Raw genomic sequence first — 20,628 nt, 5'->3', positions numbered from 1 at the left:
AAGTAACGTTAAACTATGAGGAGGTGATACGAAAATGAAAGCACCTGTTGTTGGCAGCTGGGCGCTGGCTGTCAAGAGGAAATTTGGTCGTTCAAAATGGTGTTAATGTTTCAGCAATGAATGTTTTTTTCTTATTCGCATGTTTCTTTAAACAAGCGAATAAAAAAAGCCTCGGTCGACCAGAATGTTAAACGTCGTGTTTAAGTCGCGGTCTTTTCTTATCTAGCTCACTTTCCAGCGCATTCCACTGTTCATTTGCATTCAAAATGCATGAAAAATTCACAGACGAGGAGAGGTTGTTTGGTTACATGTGTGTCACACAAAGAATTACCATGCTAACTCTTGAAAAAAAAGTTTAATTTCTACCTAAAAAGTGGTTCATTTATTTCATCTCCATGTTGTATAGTAGATTAGGAATGTTCATTGTTTAATATGTATAACTGTGATTGACAGCAAAAGAACCATTACTAAAAGCAGCAAACAATACAGTAATCTGCATATTTTATTAATACAGTGATGCATGCTGGGAACTCAAGTAGGCCTACTACAGCATCTATCAATGTTACAGTTTACAGTTTGTTTATTATTACACTGAATTCAACCACTCTGAATTGACATGTGAGTAATGAAAAAGACTGAAAAATCAAATAGAAATTCCAAATTATTGTCGAAATAAAATGTCGTATTTTTTATTACATTACAGATAAACAAGCCATACCTCTTTTTTACATTTTAATTCTGAGAATATTTATGAATTTTGCAGGTGCTTTCTGGGATCAGACAAAAAAAAAAAAAAAAAAAGTTATTTAAATTTTCCATTTAAAGGGATAGTTCATCCAAAAATTCTGTTATCCCTCATGTTGTTCCAAACCTATAAAATGTCTTTGTTCTGCTGAACACAAAGGAAGATATTTGGAAAAAAGTTTGTAACCAAGCAGATCTAGCTCCCCCATTGACTACCATAGTAGGAAAAAAAAATACTATGGTAGTCAATGGGGGTTGAGATGACAGAATTTTCATTTTTGGGTGAACTATCCCAAAATGTTTCAGTTTACAGACACTAAATTTTATCAGTCAAGACAAAAAGACAAAATGCAATCATATAACATCCAGATATTTGATGAGAAATGCAGAATTCAGTCACACAGTTTTTGTGTCTTTGTCATTTTAATACTTCACAGAAAGCAGGAAACCCGTTCCTTGATTTTGCATATCCACATTTAAGCTACGGTGTTAAAACACCTTAATAAGTGGTTCATGACAGTGTGGTTTCTTCTTCAATTATATTAGTGTAAAAACACACACCAAACCAAACACTAAAAAAGAAACACTGCTGGTTTGATCTCCACGTTGTCTTCATATTTTCCCCTTCCTCACTATCCCTCATTCTCCTCAGGTTCTCGGAGACCTTGGCTGTGCAGTGTCTTCCCTGTCATTTCCATCATGGCCTGTACTTCAGGATCTGCATCTAGAATGCTTTTCTTCTTCTCATCCTGAACGGCAAAATTAGGAACAAACATTTCAGTTTTGCATGATTACATTTATCCTTTTTTTGTTTCAAAAATGTAAAGCATATTAGAACAGACCTGTTCTTGTTCTTCAGGTAGCTGCCCAACACTCCACACCTCCACAGTGTCCAGTTTGAAGTCCTCGTCTCCTGAGAGCTGAGGACTTCCATATGTGGTGCACCGTGGTCGAGCCCTACTGTGGCCATTTCCAAAATCACAGTCCAACCACAAGCCGAAATAGCCATGCTGACCACCCATACCCTACAAAGAGAAGTAACTATGTAGTTTTGTTTTGCTCTATGGTGTTGTAAAGCCTTGAGCACTGTTTAACATTGATCTCACCAAGCCATTTGGCATGGTCTGCTGGCCCTGGTTCAAGTACATGTAATGATTGTTATAGCCTGTGCAGGTGAACACTCGCATGTAGGGAGAAACGGAGAAGAGGAAGCACCTGGAATCACCTAGTGCAAAAAGAAGAAAAAAAACATTGATTGTAATGTATAAAGGTGTGTTCACACCATGTCGGAATTACATAATTATGAGATTCTTAGAAAAAAAGGTTCCATTTATAAACCTTAAAGGGTTCTGTCAGGCGCTCTATATATTTTATATTTTTTTTAGGGGTTCCGATCATGGGATCATTTTATATATATTTTTTTTATTTTGCATAAATTCAACAGCTCGTAAACATACATTTTTACTAGAAAAATTCAACATTAATTTATTTTGTAATCACATTTCTCCTTATAGAATTTATCCTTATTCATATAGAACCCTTTTTGGTTTAGATAATTGGTCTCGGCCGATTCGTTAAAAAAATTTGTCATCGTTTAAAAACAGCCAATGATCAGGGCTGATTATATCCTGTCAATCAAAAGGGGGCGGAAAATGTGTTCAGACTGTAAGTCATACAGTAAACACTGACATATCTCGCCCCCCATTTACTACCATAGTAGGAAAAATAAAAACTATGGTAGTCAATGGGGGGCAAGATCTGCTTGGTTACTGATATTCTTCCAAATATCTTTCGTTGTGTTCAGCAGAACAAAGAAATTTATAAAGGTTTGGAACTACTTGTAAATGATGATAGAATTTTCATTTTTAGGTGAACTGTCCCTTTAAGAAAATCAAACGGCAGTATCATTCTGAATAATCAGCTCTCGGTATCAGCTGAGAAATTTAGTATCGGTGCCTCTCTTTAAAATTGGGTTCTATACAGAAACCCACTAAACCTTTGTTCTAAGAGTGTACCATGTGATCAATAGAGACAGAGCGACACGCGTCATAATCTGAAGACCACGCCCAACAGGGGGGAAAACAATCCAACCCTCTCCATTGACTTTGTATTGCGTGAGGCTGCCTCTTTGTCTTTTCTGACTTATTACAAAAAACAGAACAATGTCTAAAAGCTGCTGTGTGACAAGGTGCACAGCTAACAAGCTAAAAAACCCAGAAATAAGTTTTTATAAGCTGTCGATCCCAAAAAATTAATGTTTAAGGACATAAAAGTGGATACAGGCAGTGAAACAGAGCGCAAATGGTCATAATTACTTTAAGAAATACACTGGAGGGGGTCGTAATCGGCTACAACATATGCTAAACAAACCAACAAAAACAAACCATTCATTATTTTTTACCATGTCAAAGAATTATTTCACCTGTCGCCGATTACGTTCCCCTCCAGTGCATTTCTTATAGTAATATGACCCGTTGCTCTCTGTCTCACTGCCTGTATCCACTTTTATGTCCTTAAACATTCGTTTTTGGGGGTCGAAAGCTTATAAAAATGTATTTCTGGGTTTTTTAAGTTTGTTAGCTGTTTTTTGTAATAAGTCAGAAAAGACAAGGAGGCAGCCTCACGCAATACAAACTCAATGGAGACGGTTGATAGTGTTGCCACAGAAACACATAATTCCGAGTACGACGACGTGAACGGCTCCTATTCAATCTTGTAATTATGGTAATTACGACATTGCGTGAACACAACATAACATTGTACATGTTTTATTCCTTCCGAACTCACCCTGGAACTGAGGTTTGACCTCCCAGCTTTGAGATGCGAAGCCCCCAAAGATATGGCCTTTAGTGTCTTTTACCAACATGACAGTGGGACCCCGACTTTTGCAGTTGGCCACCAATCGGGTGAAGCTTTCCCCGTGTATGTTTGTGGAGAATAACAACCTCCAGGGGGCGGTGAGTCCCGCGGGCAGCTGAGGGGACAGGAACATCAGAAGTGGTAGATTCAAGAGACATCGGAGGTCACTCCAGGGAGCGTACCGACACGGGGGCAACAGAGTTGGGGGAGGACGAGAGGGCAACCCAACTCCTAGCCCCTCACCAATCAGGAGCTCCAAAAACATGGCCATTGCTGGGATCCGGAAAAGCCAGTCTTCCAGACATGGAATGTCACACGTATTCTGATCTATTGAAGCGATAAGGATTAATTATATTAAATAATCCTCTTGCTGTGCACTGTATCTGTATTGTTAACTAAAACTGAATAGTAATATTAAATAAAAACAAGGTAACATCTTACAATAAGGTCCTGTTAATTAAGTTAGTTAGTTAATGTTAGCTAATGCATTAATTTTAGTTAAAGGTGCAGTATGTAATATTGACAGCTAGTGGTTGAAACGGGTACTGCAATCTAAATTCAAAATATTGCTCCTTCACTGCTCACACGGGTTGCCAGATTGAGGACACGCAACAGGAACAAGCGCAACTGACAATGGAAGGCAACGAACCTTACGCTGTAAGTTGATGAGTTGATTTATCTGTGTTTTAATGTGCCTCTGGACATAGATCTTCTTTAATGGATGCCAAGGCTTTTTAGGTCAGGAAGAATCTTCGATCTCTGACCTAATTTGTTTGCTGGCTTCCATGCCAAATGGCAGCATAGAGTGTTGAAATACTATTGGGTAAATTGGCAGTGGGCGGGATCATATGTATACGATATGTATATTTATCTATAATCACACAGACCTAAACAAAAACAGACATTATGACACAGAATACACATTTCAAAGTAGAATGACTGGCTGTAGCATTGTTTTTCAGAGAAACAAGTGAACCTAGCATGTTTCCTAAATCTCTGCAAACATATTATGGTATTTTTGTGCTTTAGTACAGGCAAAAAAAAAAAAAATTACATAGAGCACCTTTAATAAAACTACAGCTGTTCATTGTTAGTTCATGTTAGCTCAGGTCCATTAAATGATGTTAAGAGATGAAACTTTCGATGTTGAAATTAACTAAAATAAATGCTTTAGAATTATTTTTCACTGTTAGTTCATGTATATGTGTATATATATATATATATACATACTAATGTTGTTAACTTTTGTGAACAAATGGAATTATTGTAAAATAAATGACAAAAGCACAAATCATAAAATATAAAGATGTAAAAATAAAAGCTAATTCAAAATATTAATTAATACTATAATAGTATATAATAATACTAAAAGCACACCTTTTTTAAAAGCAGATTTATCCAAATTATTCACATTATTCAAAAATGCACTTTATTCATTTTCATTTTAATTTAATCTAAAACAGCTTACTATGATACTGATACAAACCTGAAGATTTTAATTCAGAGGTCAAATGTTCTGCCAGCAGTTTAACTCCTTGATGGCCATCAGCCATGCAATCTGGTTGCCAACCTCGCAGATGCCCCCTGTGGGCTAGAGTCTGCACTGCAGCTGAAACCAGGTCTTCCACAAACTATTTAATAAACATAAAATAACCACAATAAGATCTCAAGAATGATTTGGAAATTGAACTGATGATTCATTGTTAAATTGACTCTATGGGTTTAAATAGTTATTCACATATAAACATTGATCAGTGAACATAAACAGAAACTCAACCGAGCCAGCTTGACACGCAAGAACAAACCTCTTGCGGAAACTCAAACGTGCTCCGTAACACAAGAACTAACCTCATTGGTTCTCTCATGTGTCAAGCAAACATGCTTGAGGTTTTGTTTACCACAACTGATGAGTGAGTTTATCAATGTTTATATGTGTTCATCTGTTCATCATATAAAGCGATCGTGTCTCTTCAGAAAATGCGGACTAAACTGCTAATTTTATAGGATTTGTTCAGTGATCTCTTTGTTAATTATTTGAAGTGTCAAAGTGTCAGTTGTGTTGCTGTCTATGGAGAAAATCATTTGTGAAAGATCTTGCCAATCAAAAGTTATGGCAAAAATTATGGTATTTTTATACTTTAGTACAGTCAAAAAATTACATACAGCACCTTTAATACTGAAACACTATATAATGAGATGGTGATACTTACACCTCTGATCTGCTCAGGTGTGGTAGCAGTTGCCTTTGCACCCTCTGCCATTGCCAAGACCAAAGGTGCACGTTCCTCTGCAGTTCCTCTAAGAATATCAGCCAGGAAAATAACCAACTGCTCGCAACTGACCCCATCACCAGGGGGCAGTGGTACTTCTGGATCAATGCTGTGTATGCCATGGAATACTCTCTTTATCATTGATTCTGAAGCCATCTTTCCCATTGTCATCTGAAACAAATAAAAAGAATATGACCAGTCCATATTAATGTAGTGTTTGCACATTTTATTTTAAGGATGAAAATATTTTTAGTTAACAATAATAATCAGTTTTTCACACACATCGGAACACAAAATCATTAAGGATAGTGTCATGCATCCTTCCCTATATATCTATATATCTATATATATATATATATATATATATATATATATATACATATACACACACAGTTGCAAGAAAAAGTATGTGAACCACTTGCTGAATCTGTGAAAATGTTAATAATTTTAACAAAATAAGAGAGATCATACAAAATGCATGTTATTTTTTATTTAGTGCTGTCCTGAGTAAGATATTTTACATAAAAGATGTTTACATATAATCCACAAGACAAAAAAAATAGCTGAATTTATTAAAATAACCCCATTCATAAGTATGTGAACCATTGATTCTTAATACTGTGTGTGGTTACCTGATGATCTACGACTGTTTGTTTTTGTGATTGTTCATGAGTCTCTTGTTTGTTCTGAGCAGTTAAACTGAGCTCTGTTCTTCAGAAAAATCCTCAGGGTCCTGCGGATTCTTCAGTTTTCAAGCATCTTTGGCATATTTGAACCCTTTACAGCAGTGACTGTAGGATTTTGAGATCCATTTTTTCACATTGAGGGCAATTTATGGACTCGAACATAACTATTAAAAAAGTTTTAAACATTCACTGATGCTCCAGAAAAAAACATGATGCATTAATAGATGGAGGGTGAAAACATTTGGAATTTGAAGATCAAGGTAAATTTAATCTTTCTTCCGGGAAACATGCAAGTATCTTCTGTTGCTTCCGAAGGGCAGTACTAAATTAAAAAAAATGATATTCAAGCAAAAGAAGAAAAAATTGGACCTCTTCATCCTGTTCAAAAGTTTTCACACCCAGACTCTTAATGCATCGTGTTTCCTTCTGGAGCACCAGTGAATGTTTGAACCTTTTTTAATAGTTGTGTTTGAGTCCCTCAGTTGTCCTCAGTGTGAAAAGACAGATCTCAAAATCATTCAGTCACTGCTGGAAAGGATTCAAATATGCAAAAGTTGCTGGAAAACTGATGAATCTCGAGGAGCTGGAGATATTTTCTGAAGAACAGAGCTCAGTTTAACTGCTCAGGACAAACAAGAGACTCATGAACAATCATCACAAAAAAAAAAACAAAAAAAAAGTAGATCATCCAGGTAACCACACACAGTATTAAGTGGTTCACATACTTTTGAACGGGGCCATTTGAATAAATTATTTTTTTTTTGTCTTGTGGATTATATGTAAACATCTTTTATGTAAAATATCTTACTCAGGACAGTACTTAATAAAAAATAACATTCATTTTATATGATCTCTTTTATTTTGTTAAAATTTTTCACATTTTCAAAGATTCTGCAAGTGGTTCACATACTTTTTCTTGCAACTGTGTATATATACAGTACAGTCCAAAAGTTTGGAACCACTAAGATTTTTAATGTTTTTAAAAGAAGTTTCGTCTGCTCACCAAGGCTACATTTATTTAATTAAAAATACAGTAAAAACAGTAATATTGTGAAATCTTATTACAATTTAAAATAACTGTTTTCTATTTATTTATTCCTGTGATGCAAAGCTGAATTTTCAGCATCATTACTCCAGTCTTCAGTGTCACATGATCCTTCAGAAATCATTCTAATATGCTAATCTGCTGCTCAAGAAACATTTAATGTGTACAATTGTACAAAATATTTGTGTACAATATTTTTTTCAGGATTATTTGATGAATAGAAAGTTCAAAAGAACAGTGTTTATCTGAAATCTAATCTTTTGTAACATTATAAATGTCTTTACTGCCACTTTTGATTGATTTAATGCATCCTTGCTGAATAAAAGTATTAATTTCTTTAATTTCTTTTCAAAAAAATAAAAATAAAAAATCTTACTGACCCCAGACTTTTGAACGGTAGTGTATAATGCTACAGAAGCTTTGTATTTCAGATAAATGCTGTTCTTTTGAACTTTCTATTCATCAAGGAATCCTGAAAAAAAAGTACACAACTGTTTTCAACATTGAAAATAATCATAAATGTTTATTGAGCAGCAAATCAGCATATTAGAATGATTTCTGAAGGATCATGTGACACTGAAGACTGGAGTAACGATGCTGAAAATTCAGCTTTGTCATCACAGGAATAAATTACTTTGTCAAATATATTAAAATAGAAAACAGTTATTTTAAATTGTAATAATATTTTAAAATATTAGTGTTTTTACTGTATTTTTAATTAAATAAATGTAGCCTTGGTGAGCAGACGAAACTTCTTTTAAAAACATTAAAAAATCTTAGTGGTTCCAAACTTTTGGACTGAACTGTATATATATATATATATATATATATATATATATATATATATATATATATATATATATATATATACACTATATATACACACACACACACACACACACACACACACTACAGATCTTTGCCTTACCTTAAACAAGTCTAGGGATAAAACTTTCCCCGTTTTTCCAGATGAAGCAGAGGAGCCAGCTCCATGAAGCCTGTCAAATGTCCCCTCTATAACAGGTCTTTCATCCGGACGAAAACGAGCCAGTCGTTTCTGCGCTACAACACTGTCGGTGTTCCCCATCACCCTGGAGGGAAAACACGAATTAATGTAAAAATAAATGAATTAATTCATGGAATTTGGTCTTACTGTCATGGTCAAAAATGAATTCATAAAATACATGCTTAGTTTCATCTCCTGACTGAAACAAGTGCTAATAAGAAACTCAATGCAATACAATGCACACTTGAATTCTGAAAAACTGAAGTGAGATTTTCAGACCTGGTCAGCGGCTCAATTTGACATTTCGACTCACGATGTAAACACACACACGCAAACTATTTCCTGGTTCTGCGCTACATCACGCGCTGAGGACCAATGAATGGAAAGAAATTTCAAACCGCGCTGTGATTGGCTGGATCAGAGTTGCGTCATCCGCAGAGTGCTAGTGGCTTTCCCGGAGGCAAATTAGTTGGAATTTGTGTCAAAAAATAATAAGAACGAAGGATACTATTACATCTACCATTTACTTCCTAAAACGCCAGATTGTTTGATCTAGATGTAGCTACTTTTACCTTACTTTTGTAGATTAATATTATATTTTATTAACATTATTTACAATTACGTACTGTAAGTAGCCTATTTGTGTAATATTTACTTTATGCTAATTACAACTGGAGTCTGATTATATAGAAAAGTATTTGCATTAGGGTTTTTTAGGACCACACTGAGAACAAAGTATACATTGCCGTTAAATGTTCTAAATCAGGGGACCCCCAAGGGGCCGCAAGGGAGTCCTATGGGGTCTGTGGAAAAGTGTAATAATAATAATAATAATAAATAAGATTAAACTAACCAAATAAATAATAAATGCATTAAATGAAATAAATAACACTTGATTTAAATGCATCTAAATAAACAATATATCTACAGTACCTCACAGTAATATATCATAATAACATAACAGAAAATAAATATTTTCCAAATCCTATTTTAAGCATATTTTTAATATTATTTTTTTCCAGTATAAATGTGTGTTTTTTTTTTTTTTTGTTTTTTTTTTAAATACATGAAAATATATAGCTGCCTTTTAAATTTTAGGATGGGGCACCAGGATGATATTTGGGGATCCATGAGAGATTGAAAGACCCCTGAACTAAATTATTACATGTTTCTCTGCTTATCTAAAGATAAAACAGCAAGTAGGTTAGATATATATAAATATAGGTTATATAATATAATTAGTTTGAATTAGTTTATAATTAGCCTAGTTTTTACAGGTTGGCTCAGCGAACTAATTTGTCTGTCATTGGGAAGAGTATGCAGTACCTCTTGTTGACCGTAAGAGGTCAGACTAATACAGCTATTTAAAGCAGCAGCTTTGTCTTTTCCGTGGAGCTTTACAGATCTTTCTCAACAGGCGATGAAAAACGCCTTTTAAGGGCATGAGATTCATGCGAGATCTGGGCGTGATGCCCGCTGACGCGTTGACGTTCAGCAGTCTTAACCAGAAGTTTTAAAAGAAGCCGTTTAAGGACATTTCCGTATCTTAAGTGTTAGTAAAACTGGAAATGGTCAAATCAGTCGACCTGCAGGAAGGGATAGTATTCAATTCGATGCTACGGAAACAGAAAAATAAGCTATCATATGTAATGAATGAATCGCAAAACCTCAAGGCAGATAAAAAATGAATGTACTGCGCATGCTCATCAATCATCCGCCCAGCATGGAGGCTTGTTGAACTCTGTGCCAGTGCTCAGGGCTGAGATTTTCTACTGCCATGTGTAGCCGTTCTCTCGAGTCAAATGCACATACACAGGTTTGTTGTATTACCATGTATATAACCTTTTTATTAACTTCTGTTTTTATACTGAGCTATTTCACTATTCCTTCCCTAAATCTAGCCCTCACAAACCATTTCATTTCATTAAGACATCATTTAGTATGCTTTTTAAGCCATGTTTTTTGTTACTGGCCCCAACAATGTATATGATGCTCTTATGGGGACATCTTGTATCCACAATGAAGCCAAAACTGATCCACAAACACACCTTAGAAGTTTTATTTAGGGCCTTTAATTGATGCAGTCATTTTCATGCCTAGTGATAGGCTATTTATTACATCTTAAACTTAAATCTAACACTCAAACTGGTTGACAATGTTAGAGTTAAGTCACCATGAAATCAAAATGGACAATTCTTATGTTTTTATGGAGTATTGTGTTATTTATTATAAATCTATCCGTACGCATTATTATTATTTTATTTAATGTGCCCTTGTAATCTTTAATCAAATAACCCTCTGCTTGGAGCGAAATTTCTTCTCTTTGCTGATCGCATTTACAAGCGTAAAGGCGGGATAACCTGTCACTCACATGAGATCACAGCCCCAGATCAATTCCTGATGGACAAAATCAAGTCCACCATGATTTTCTCATTCGAGAATATGCTCTCACAACTTTCACGCCAAACATTATGATTAATGAGCTTTTGAAACTTCTTCTTTTTTTAAAAAAAATCTTTAGACCTACTTCATGAGAGTTATCTCATGTTATCAAGGTTTGTATATATTACATATATGCTTAAAGGTTATAGAACATGTGAACAACAGGCTTTTACAACTTAATTGTACATGGTCACTGTGTACAGTAGTCTCTAATGAGCAGGTGTAAACTTCAACAATGCTGCTATTGTGCTGCAGACCAACATGCTCACAGCATGTTCATGCATAGGCCTGGCCTTTCTCAGTTTTGGAAGTTTTATGCCCAACACTGAACTGACTTCAGGTGAACAAAAGCCCAAATACACTATTTTCCTGTTATCACTGTAAAGCTGCTCTGAAACAATCTGTGTTGTGTAAAGCATATACATTTTAGGTGACTTGATATTTAATGAAGCATACTGTGCTGCTGAGTTATTTATATACTGCAATATTTGAATATGCTGCATCTGTTTGTATTGTTTGGTTTCCTTTTCTAGCCTTTCATGAATCACCACCCTTCTACACTGAAAAAAATTATTTTCATGATTTGTTATCACAACATTTTTTCTTCTGTCAAATCAACTTCAGCAATTAGTGTGGTTCAGATAACATAATATTTTAAGTTTCTGTTGATTAAACCAATCATCTTCACTGTATTCATTTCAATGAACTCAAAATTTTAAGGCAACCAGTTAACATCATTTTTTAGTTAACCCCTACAATTATTTTTACAGTGTAGTTTAAATATGAGTATTGCTTTAATATGTGCAGTCACATATCAACATTTCCATATTTCACATTATTATAAATTTTTTGTCTCTTGATATTGATTTATTTCTTTATAATCTGATAAATTCTCCATATTTTGATCTTTATCATGTATAATACAACCACAGATTTGCTTATTATAATATTGCATTTGTACTTTTACTATTACTATTTAATTAATTGTATTCAATCTATAATCATTTTAAATGTGCAATCATATTCTAAACAACAGCAACTATTTGCAATGAAAGGTCATACTTTGTAGCTATCATGTTTCTAACAGGCACAGATACTTTTTAAATTGAAACAGTGAAAAGGTTTCTATGGTGGTAAACTAACCATAGTCACTGTCTGTGGCACCTCCAATCTGCAAGTTGAGGCATGAGGTTTCTCTTTTTCTTGTCGAGAGCGTCTTTCTCCTTCCTTTATCTGCCACTGTCGTTCCACAGCCCTATATGGTAAAAGTCTGTATCACACTCAGTATACAGGAAATGGTGAAAACTTTAGCACCCACGCTCATAGAAGTGCATGCAAACACTGTTCTTTCTCTGTGGTACTCATTTGTGTTTAGTAACCACATTACTGTTATCAATAAGACTCGTTGTGTAATAAGGAACTAACAATTCTCTCAAAAGTCTTTGCTTCTTTCTTGCTATTGTCTATTTTTCTATCTTTCCTGCCTTCATTTGCATATCATCAAAGTCACATTAACCGATGTCAAGAGTGCTACAAATTCTCAAGTGCCTTCAAGTTTGACTGATGCATGGCACTGATATCTGGCTAAGAATATCAAGGGATTTGTGTTTTAAAAAAAAATGTTTTTCTTATCCCTAAACTCATTTTGGTTTGCTTTGTAGTATAGCTACTAAAAATAAAAATAATACATTTATTTTCCAGTACACCTCTTCATGAAATATGAGGTCAGATTGGGTATTTTATTATAGGGGGTGTACTTGAGATATTTTAATAAGATCATAATTAAACAGCTGAATTTATTTGAGACTATAAAAGCTGACCTTTTCTTTTGATCTTTGCGCTTGACCTTTTATCACATTGTTTGTGTCTCTGCATTGGTTTGCAAGAAGTGGGTCTAATCAATAACTTTGTTATCCAGCTCACTGACCCATATGCTAAAGAGCTATAGCCCAATTAAATGGGAATTACTAGTCAGCTAACTGTTCAGGGAGATTGATAGATTTGTTTTGGAGTAATTAAACTGAGGCAGATTCAGACAAGTTTTCTGGTAAGGGTACTTCCTGTTTCAGTACTGGAAAATGATGTTGGTTCCTGGTTAATGTTTATAGTTGCATTTATGAAGCCTTGCCTGTGCTGTGTTCTCATGTGCATGTTAGCTTCCTTGATCATTACCATTCAAAAATTTGGGGTCAGTAAGATTTTTTTTTTATTTTTTTTTAAAGAAAGAAAGAAAATAATACTTTTATTCAGAAGGAAGCGTTAATTTAATCAGAAGTGACAGGAAAATACTTTTACATTGTTACAAAATAATATATATTTCAAATAAATGCTATTCTTTTGAACTTTATATTCATCAAAGAATTTTCAACATTGATGATAATGTTTCTGTTTCAAGAAATGGTTCTTGAGCACCAAATCAGCATATTAGAATGATTGAATTAAAGGGTTAGTTCACCCAAAAATTCCTGGTCACCCAAAATTTTCTTTCTGGTCATTTGAAAGTGTTAATTATCTTGCTTTCAATGCAGGTCTCACCCTTTATATATGACACTGAAATAGTGGAATATGGAAATGGTGGAGGGAGGGACTGGAGACCCTGGAATAATCTGTTTGAACATTTGTTATATATTAATATATTTTAAAATAGAAAAGTTATATATTGTTTTTTACTGTTTTTCTTCTTTTAAAAATATTAAAACATCTTACATCTTTTTTTTCTTTTTTTTTTTACAAACAGTTTTTTGACACAGATATATATATATATATGAAGTCAGTTAAATTGGCAGGTCAAGTAAACATTTTTATTTTTGATTTTGCAGGTTAATTTCTACCCTGAACCTAAGGTGTTTTCCAGACTTCCGATTTGCATTTCTACAAAAAACAAACCTTCATAAAGCTCGAGCACATTCAAGAGGGGGCTGAATCCAACCCACAACTGAACATAAGGCCAGTGAATGATGGGAGGCTCTTGTTCTAAAGAAGAGTGAATTATGTTAAAAATATGTAAAAATATTGCTGTTTTCAAATAGCTCCAGGACTTTCAACATTCAAATGAGAACTTTGCAAGTTGGATTGTTGGGAAGAGTGTTGGTAATGGCGACCCTACTATTGGCCAGCAGGTTAGTGACAATTGGACCACTGAGCCAGGTTTGGCTGGTTGGAGTGCATCTTGTTAGCTCATAACAATGGCAGTACTGTGCCAGAGCCTGAATGGTTCACAGGAACATTGCGAAGTGAACCATTCACTCACTCTCAATGGGCACCCCTTTCTCGCCCCAGTAAAATCCAATCTTCCTCTTCCCCCAATGTTTGACTCATCCGAACAAGTTCCTGTAAACCATGCTCTCAAACCATCTTCATGTCATTGTCGCTTGATTTTCTGTACTCTTAGTCCCATAAAATGTAAATAAAGTTTTTTTGTATTTAAACAAATTTCACAAATTTCCCTTTGTCAACACCTCTGAAGCGTCAGAAAGCAAGCAATAAGGCAAAACTGCAGAACTTTGTGTAAACCCTCCTCCTATTTGGGTTCTTCCAGGAGGGAGCCATGAAAGGTTAACAGCAGACTGTGTTTGTTCTCATCAGACTCCTCCTACACAACTTGCTTGATGTACAATAATTGGCTATCAAAATATATTTAAAGCCGCTAACAAATTTATTATGTAATGTACATGACTGACTAAGATTCAGTCAGAAAGATTTGTTTTAAGAAATTAATACTTAAAGGTGCCATAGAATTGAAAATTGAATTTACCTTGGCATAGTTGAATAACAAGAGTTCAGTACATGGAAATGACATACAGTGAGTCTCAAACTCCATTGTTTCCTCCTTCTTATGTAAATCTCATTTGTTTAAAAGACCTCAGAAGAGCAGGCGAATCTCAACATAACACAGACTGTGACGCAACAGTCGGGATCATTAATATGTACGCCCCCAATATTTGCATATGCCAGCTCATGTTCAAGGTATTAGACAAGGGCAGCCAGTATTAACGTCTGGATCTGTGCACAGCTGAATCATCAGACTAGGTAAGCAAGCGAGAACAACAGCGAAAAATGGCAGATGGAGCAATAATAACTGACATGATTCATGATAACATGATATTTTTAGTGATATTTGTAAATTGTCTTTCTAAATGTTTTGTTAGCATTTTGCTAATGTACTGTTAAATGTGGTTAAAGTTACCATCGTTTCTTACTGTATTCACAGAGACGAGCCGTCGTTATTTTCATTATTAAACACTTGCAGTCTGTTTAATTAATAAACACACCTTCATTCTTTATAAATCTCTCCAACAGTGTGTAATGTTAGCTTTAGCCGTTAGCCACGGAGCAGCATCAAACTCATTCAGAATCAAATGTAAACATCCAAATAAATACCATACTTACATAATCGGGTATGCTGCATGACGAACACTTTGTGAAGATCCATTTTGAAGGTTATATTAGCTGTGTGAACTTTGTTTATGCAATGTATTATAGAGTCACAAGCTCGGGGGCGGGGAGTGCGAGCATTTAAAGGGGAAGCACGCTGAATCGGCACATATTTAATGATGCCCCAAAATAGGCAGTTAAAAAAATGAATTAAAAAAAATCCATGGGGTATTTTGAGCTGAAAATTCACAGACACATTCAGGGGACACCTTAGACTTATATTACATCTTGTGAAAAAGCATTCTATGGCACCTTTAATACTAAAGATACTGAAGACTTAATACTAAAGACTTAATAATAAAGCAAAGATGCATGTTGATAAAAAGTGACAGTAAAGACTTTTATATTGTAAAAAATATATATATATATTTCAAATAGATGCTGTTCTTTTGAACTTTCAATTCAGAAGCACAATTGAGTAGAAAGTTCTTGAGCAACAAACAGTGTATTAGAAGGATTTCTGACCCAGACCCTTCTGTATTCAACTTGAGAAAAAAGCACAACTGACTTGTTTTGTAAGCTGAATACGGAAGGCGTATACATGTTTTGAACTGCGAGAAGCGTTACACTTTCTTCATAAGTTGAATATGGAAGGCGGTCTGGCAGAAGCTAGTTATTTTATAATTTACAGTTATAACTTGTTAAATATGAATATTTTTCTTACACAAACACATCGCTTTGCTTCAGAAGGCCTTTATTTACCCCCTGTAGCAGCTTGGAGAATGTTTATGATGGATGGATGCACTTTTTTTTCGAGCTTCATACAGGTGGTTTCTGTTCACTGCCATTATAAAGCTTTGGAGCATCAGGGTGATTATTAATATAACTCCCGATTGTATTGGTCTGAAAGAAGAAAGTCATATACACCTAGGATGGCTTGAGGGTGAGTAAATCATGGGGTAATTGTCATTTTAAAGTGAACTAATCCTTTAACTTTATAATGATACATATGTACATTTCTCTTTTGTAATATTTATCCAAAAACAATCATCACATGACTTCAGTAATGTGTGTGGGGTATGAAATACGCTTGAACTGGGAGGCCTCTGGAATGCAGGAAGGATCCGAGCAGAATAGCTGGCAGTGACTTCCTTGTGAACAAGATGCCAAAGAATCTTCAGAAACATGTCTACACACACGCACACATTCTTTCTCTCAAACACACGTTCTGTATGAGAGCGAGCTGCACAAATGCAAGAAAGTGACGCTGGAGTATGTCAGAACACGTATGCAACTTAACAGGCAGGGAGATAAAGATAAGGACTAGCCTGTCTGACTGAGTGTTTGTGTGGCTTAAACATGAAATTCTTGTTGACAAGATCAATACAATGCCGGTTTCCCTGTGTCAGGAGAGACTAATTAACATTCGCATGTAATTTATCTCATTAGTCGTCCCCAAAGTCACTCAGCAACACCTGCTCAAGCTATTCAAGCGAAGTGTTACAAACACACAGCTCATCATCCAGCTACTAATGTTTAACATGTTTTTTTAGCATGTTGGCCCAAGTCAAAAAAGCCCACTCACAACTATGAATGCACTTTTATGAATAGATATTAAAATTCTATACTATTTTATCAAAATTAATTAAATATAAAACACTAAAAATAACCCCACGGTCTCACAGACAAGGTCTAAGCCTAGTCCCAGACTAAAATGCATTTTTGAGCTGTTTGAACTGAAAGCAACTTGCACTGACATATCTTAAAATATGTCAGTGCCATCATTTTGTCTCAAGATGCACACCAGAAATGTTTTTTTTTTTTTTTTTTCTTCCAAGGCATGTTTATAAAAGCTACTTAAATATCCTAATTGAACTAAAGCCTAATCCTGGTTTAGTCTAAGCCCTATTTGTGAAACCAGGCCTAAATGTTTTAAATGTTAAAAGTGAATTTAGGGACCACAATATTATAATGTGCAGCACAACAATTTTGAGATTTGATAAAGATTCAAGATAACAGTGTTAAATTATTATTGTTTAAAAAGATTTTAAGTGACAGTTTGACCGCAAATATACACTAGTTCACAATTTTGGGGTCAGTCAGTTTTTTTTTTTATGTTTTTGAAAGAAGCCAGCTCACCAAGGCTGTATTTATTTGATCAAAATACAGTAAAAGTAATATTGTTAAATATTATTACAAAAATTTAAAATAACATTTTCTATGTTAATATGTTTTAAAATGTAATTTCCTGCAATGGCAAAGCTGAATTTAATGCATCCTTGAATAAAAATATTCATTTAAGGTATGCAATATGATATCAATGAGGAAAAAAATATTTGTGTTGTTTTTCCTGCTTAAAATTGGACACTTTAACAATATCAATAAACATTTTCATACATTTTTTATTTTATTATAAGTTTGTTGCCTCGAGGCAACATTGTGCCACAATGGAAAAATTTAAACATTTGGCATTTTCATGTAGAAAAAAGAAATATATATATTGAAACATCAATTTCTTTAACTGGACACTTGAACAAACTAATTTATCCAGTTTTTTATGTATAAAAAGTTTCATATTTAATAAAAATTAACATTTTATATCCAGCTGGTGCCCTCAGGCAACACTTTACCATAGTAGAACACAAGTAGTACCAAACCATATTATTATGTTATTATATCAAGTTATCATATCCATCTTCATCCTCATCTCCATCTTCTCTCTCACCCTCTCTCTCTCCCTGAAGGATTGTCACTATGATTTCATCTTCCTCATGACAGTATGACCCCTCATCCTCACCCTCATCAACTGCCAGTGCTACCTGTGTTTTATACCTTTTTGAAGTGCTATAGAAAATGTGCAGATCATAATATATGCAGATATAGTATGTTTATAGTATGCATTACAAAATCATGTGAAAATGCAAATATATTTAGAAATTCTAACTCATTTCCTTACAAATACATTTGTATTCAAACCTATTATGGCCTTATGCAATTCCATTATGGTACAATGTTGCCTTGAGGCAACACAGTTTTTGTTATTTTCTCTAAAACATTTGATGATATATAATGTAAAGTTCTTGAAAATACGTCTTTGTCAGTGAATGTGACTCGTATTTTTTGTGTGTGATTGAATTGATACAAACAAGTGAAAAAAGCACTTTTCATTGGAGAAAATATGGAGCCATGTGACACGTGCTGAAACGGGACACAAAATTGACCCCTGTTGGTCATGTTTTGGTCTTTTTTTTGCACTTAGTATTTGAGTAATTCTGTCCTGATATACATTTGGTCAATCAATTGACCCTTAACAAAGATCCGAGCCCCCTTAGTTACTGTTGCGTTGTCCGACAAGCCATGGCGCTGTCACGCCACACGCAGTGAAAAATACATCGACACTGACAACACGTCGACAGACAAGACAGAGCAGGTTACTTATGATATTAAACAAAGTCCCAGCTTTCAAATTGTGTCATTTTTTTAAGGAATTCAAACAATAAAAACCGTTTTGTGGCTCTTTAATGTGTCATGACAGATTGTTGTAGCGCCTCAGCTCAAGCAGCTCGTGAACAGATCATCTCTTCCTACTAGTTAATTTATAGCCTCAAATAAACATGAATGAACATGAGAAGGAATGTCGTTTAAAACGCGGAAAGAAAGAAATACACACCATTTTTTAAGTTCGAGTCCACCGAGGTTAATCTTCTAACTCCTGACTGCTTTGTCGGACAAAATGGAGGATTCGGCGTTCTGATTGGTTAGATCGCTTGTCAATCAAACTCCCTGCGAAGTGTCATGTTGCCTGGAGGCAACACCGTACCATAGAGGGTAAAAAAAAAAAAAAAACCCTTTTGAACGGCAGTGTAATTGAAATAAAGAAAAAATGGTAACACTTTAGTTTAGGGTCCAATTCTCACTATTAACTAGTTGCTTATTAGCATGTATATTACTTGGATATTCGCTGTTTATTAGTAGGTCTACATGTAAAGCACATATTAATGCCTTATTCTGCATGACCGTATTCTACATCCCTTAAATATACATTATAAACAATGCCAAAGTATTTAAAAAAAAAAAAAAAATCTCTCCTATGTTCATGTCTATAGCACAAACAGTACATGCCAAACTTGGGCTTAGCAATACTTAGGTATATTGACCCAATTTAACTAACTACTAACACAACACAAGCACGCAGCTCTTCCACAGGCCCTAATTTCAGCATCTACATTCCTGCCTCACGTCTCTCTTTGCTACCAAAACTCAGCGTCATAAAAGCAGCCTGGAAGAAGCTTATAGATTATGGATTAAGCAATTATGCAGTTGGGCTCACATCTGTTGGACTAAACGCAAGGCAGGGAGAGTAAGAAAAAAGATTGGAGGGGTGGAAGTTAAAACAGAGGGGAAAGGGGGGTGGGTAGTGTTTTTTGGGGGAGAGGAGAGACCATTATTGACAGGCTTTGGAGCAGAGCAGCTTGGCGTGAGGCAGCCTGACCGCAGTGGTGGCCATGACAACCCCTGGGACTCCCCCATAAGCCCCCTTGGGATTGTTAGCATTTGTGCGGAGGAGCAGTGCCGTGCCAAGCAGATTGCATTACCTAAGCGGGGCAGAGGCCAACCCACAATGCGATAATGTCAAAGAGCATCGCAAACAAAGCAAAATATAATACACAAGGACAAGACGTCTTGAAAAAACAACAATTTTATTCTGACATGATTGCTTTTGTGACCATCTTATTGGCTCGGGAGGCATTTTTTTATTGTAAAGAAAGAACCACAGATTGTATTTTTAATGTAAATAAAACCTACTTAAAAAAAAAAAAAGTGACATTTTTGGGTATTATAATTTAATCCAAAATGAAGGCTACACTAGAGAAATGGCTGCTCCTTGGTTAGGTGGAGAGAAACAGCCAATCAGGGCTACAGGATCCTTTAAGGCTCCACCCCCTGCATGCAAGTTAAGTTAGCCAGTCACAGTGCAGTGTCTGCAAACACACATACACAAATGCACACATTCCATGATGTCTTCCTCTCCATGGGAGATTGAGACAGTAAACACAGTGGTCTGTATTAGAGGAGTCAGCGGGGAGATGAAAATTCATAATGAACCCAATGCCGGACTCGTATGCTCTCCATTGATTATGGAAGCGTATCACAGTGATGACAACTCTGAGCCAAGGGAGCATCTTCAGAAACTCTGATTAG

The 20,628-nt window shown here is 35.1% G+C and overlaps 1 protein-coding gene across 3 annotated transcripts; it reads right to left on the bottom strand.

Annotated features, from left to right (window-relative positions):
- Positions 1-29: 29 nt before the first annotated feature.
- Positions 30-12,308, bottom strand: meak7 (MTOR associated protein, eak-7 homolog). 3 transcript variants are annotated; one of them, XM_067390149.1, is made up of 8 exons: positions 12,196-12,308; positions 8,533-8,695; positions 5,814-6,044; positions 5,090-5,234; positions 3,532-3,930; positions 1,851-1,969; positions 1,587-1,769; positions 32-1,493 (listed from the first exon to the last, which is right to left on the bottom strand). In XM_067390149.1, the coding sequence occupies exons 2-8, from the start codon at positions 8,689-8,691 to the stop codon at positions 1,377-1,379; spliced, it is 1,353 nt and encodes a 450-aa protein (XP_067246250.1). In that variant the 5' UTR covers positions 8,692-8,695; positions 12,196-12,308; the 3' UTR covers positions 32-1,376. The 3 variants fall into 3 exon arrangements, with proteins under 3 accessions (XP_067246251.1, XP_067246250.1, XP_067246249.1); XM_067390148.1 differs by lacking the exon at positions 12,196-12,308 and adding an exon at positions 8,890-8,945 and having other exon boundaries at positions 33-1,493; XM_067390150.1 differs by lacking the exon at positions 12,196-12,308 and having other exon boundaries at positions 30-1,493; positions 5,816-6,044; positions 8,533-8,671.
- Between the last annotated feature and the right edge of the window lie 8,320 nt (positions 12,309-20,628).

This window comes from Chanodichthys erythropterus, chromosome 7 (genome assembly GCF_024489055.1).
Source record: "Chanodichthys erythropterus isolate Z2021 chromosome 7, ASM2448905v1, whole genome shotgun sequence".
Taxonomy (NCBI): domain Eukaryota; kingdom Metazoa; phylum Chordata; class Actinopteri; order Cypriniformes; family Xenocyprididae; genus Chanodichthys; species Chanodichthys erythropterus.
This window is presented reverse-complemented; position numbering and strand designations above follow the sequence as displayed.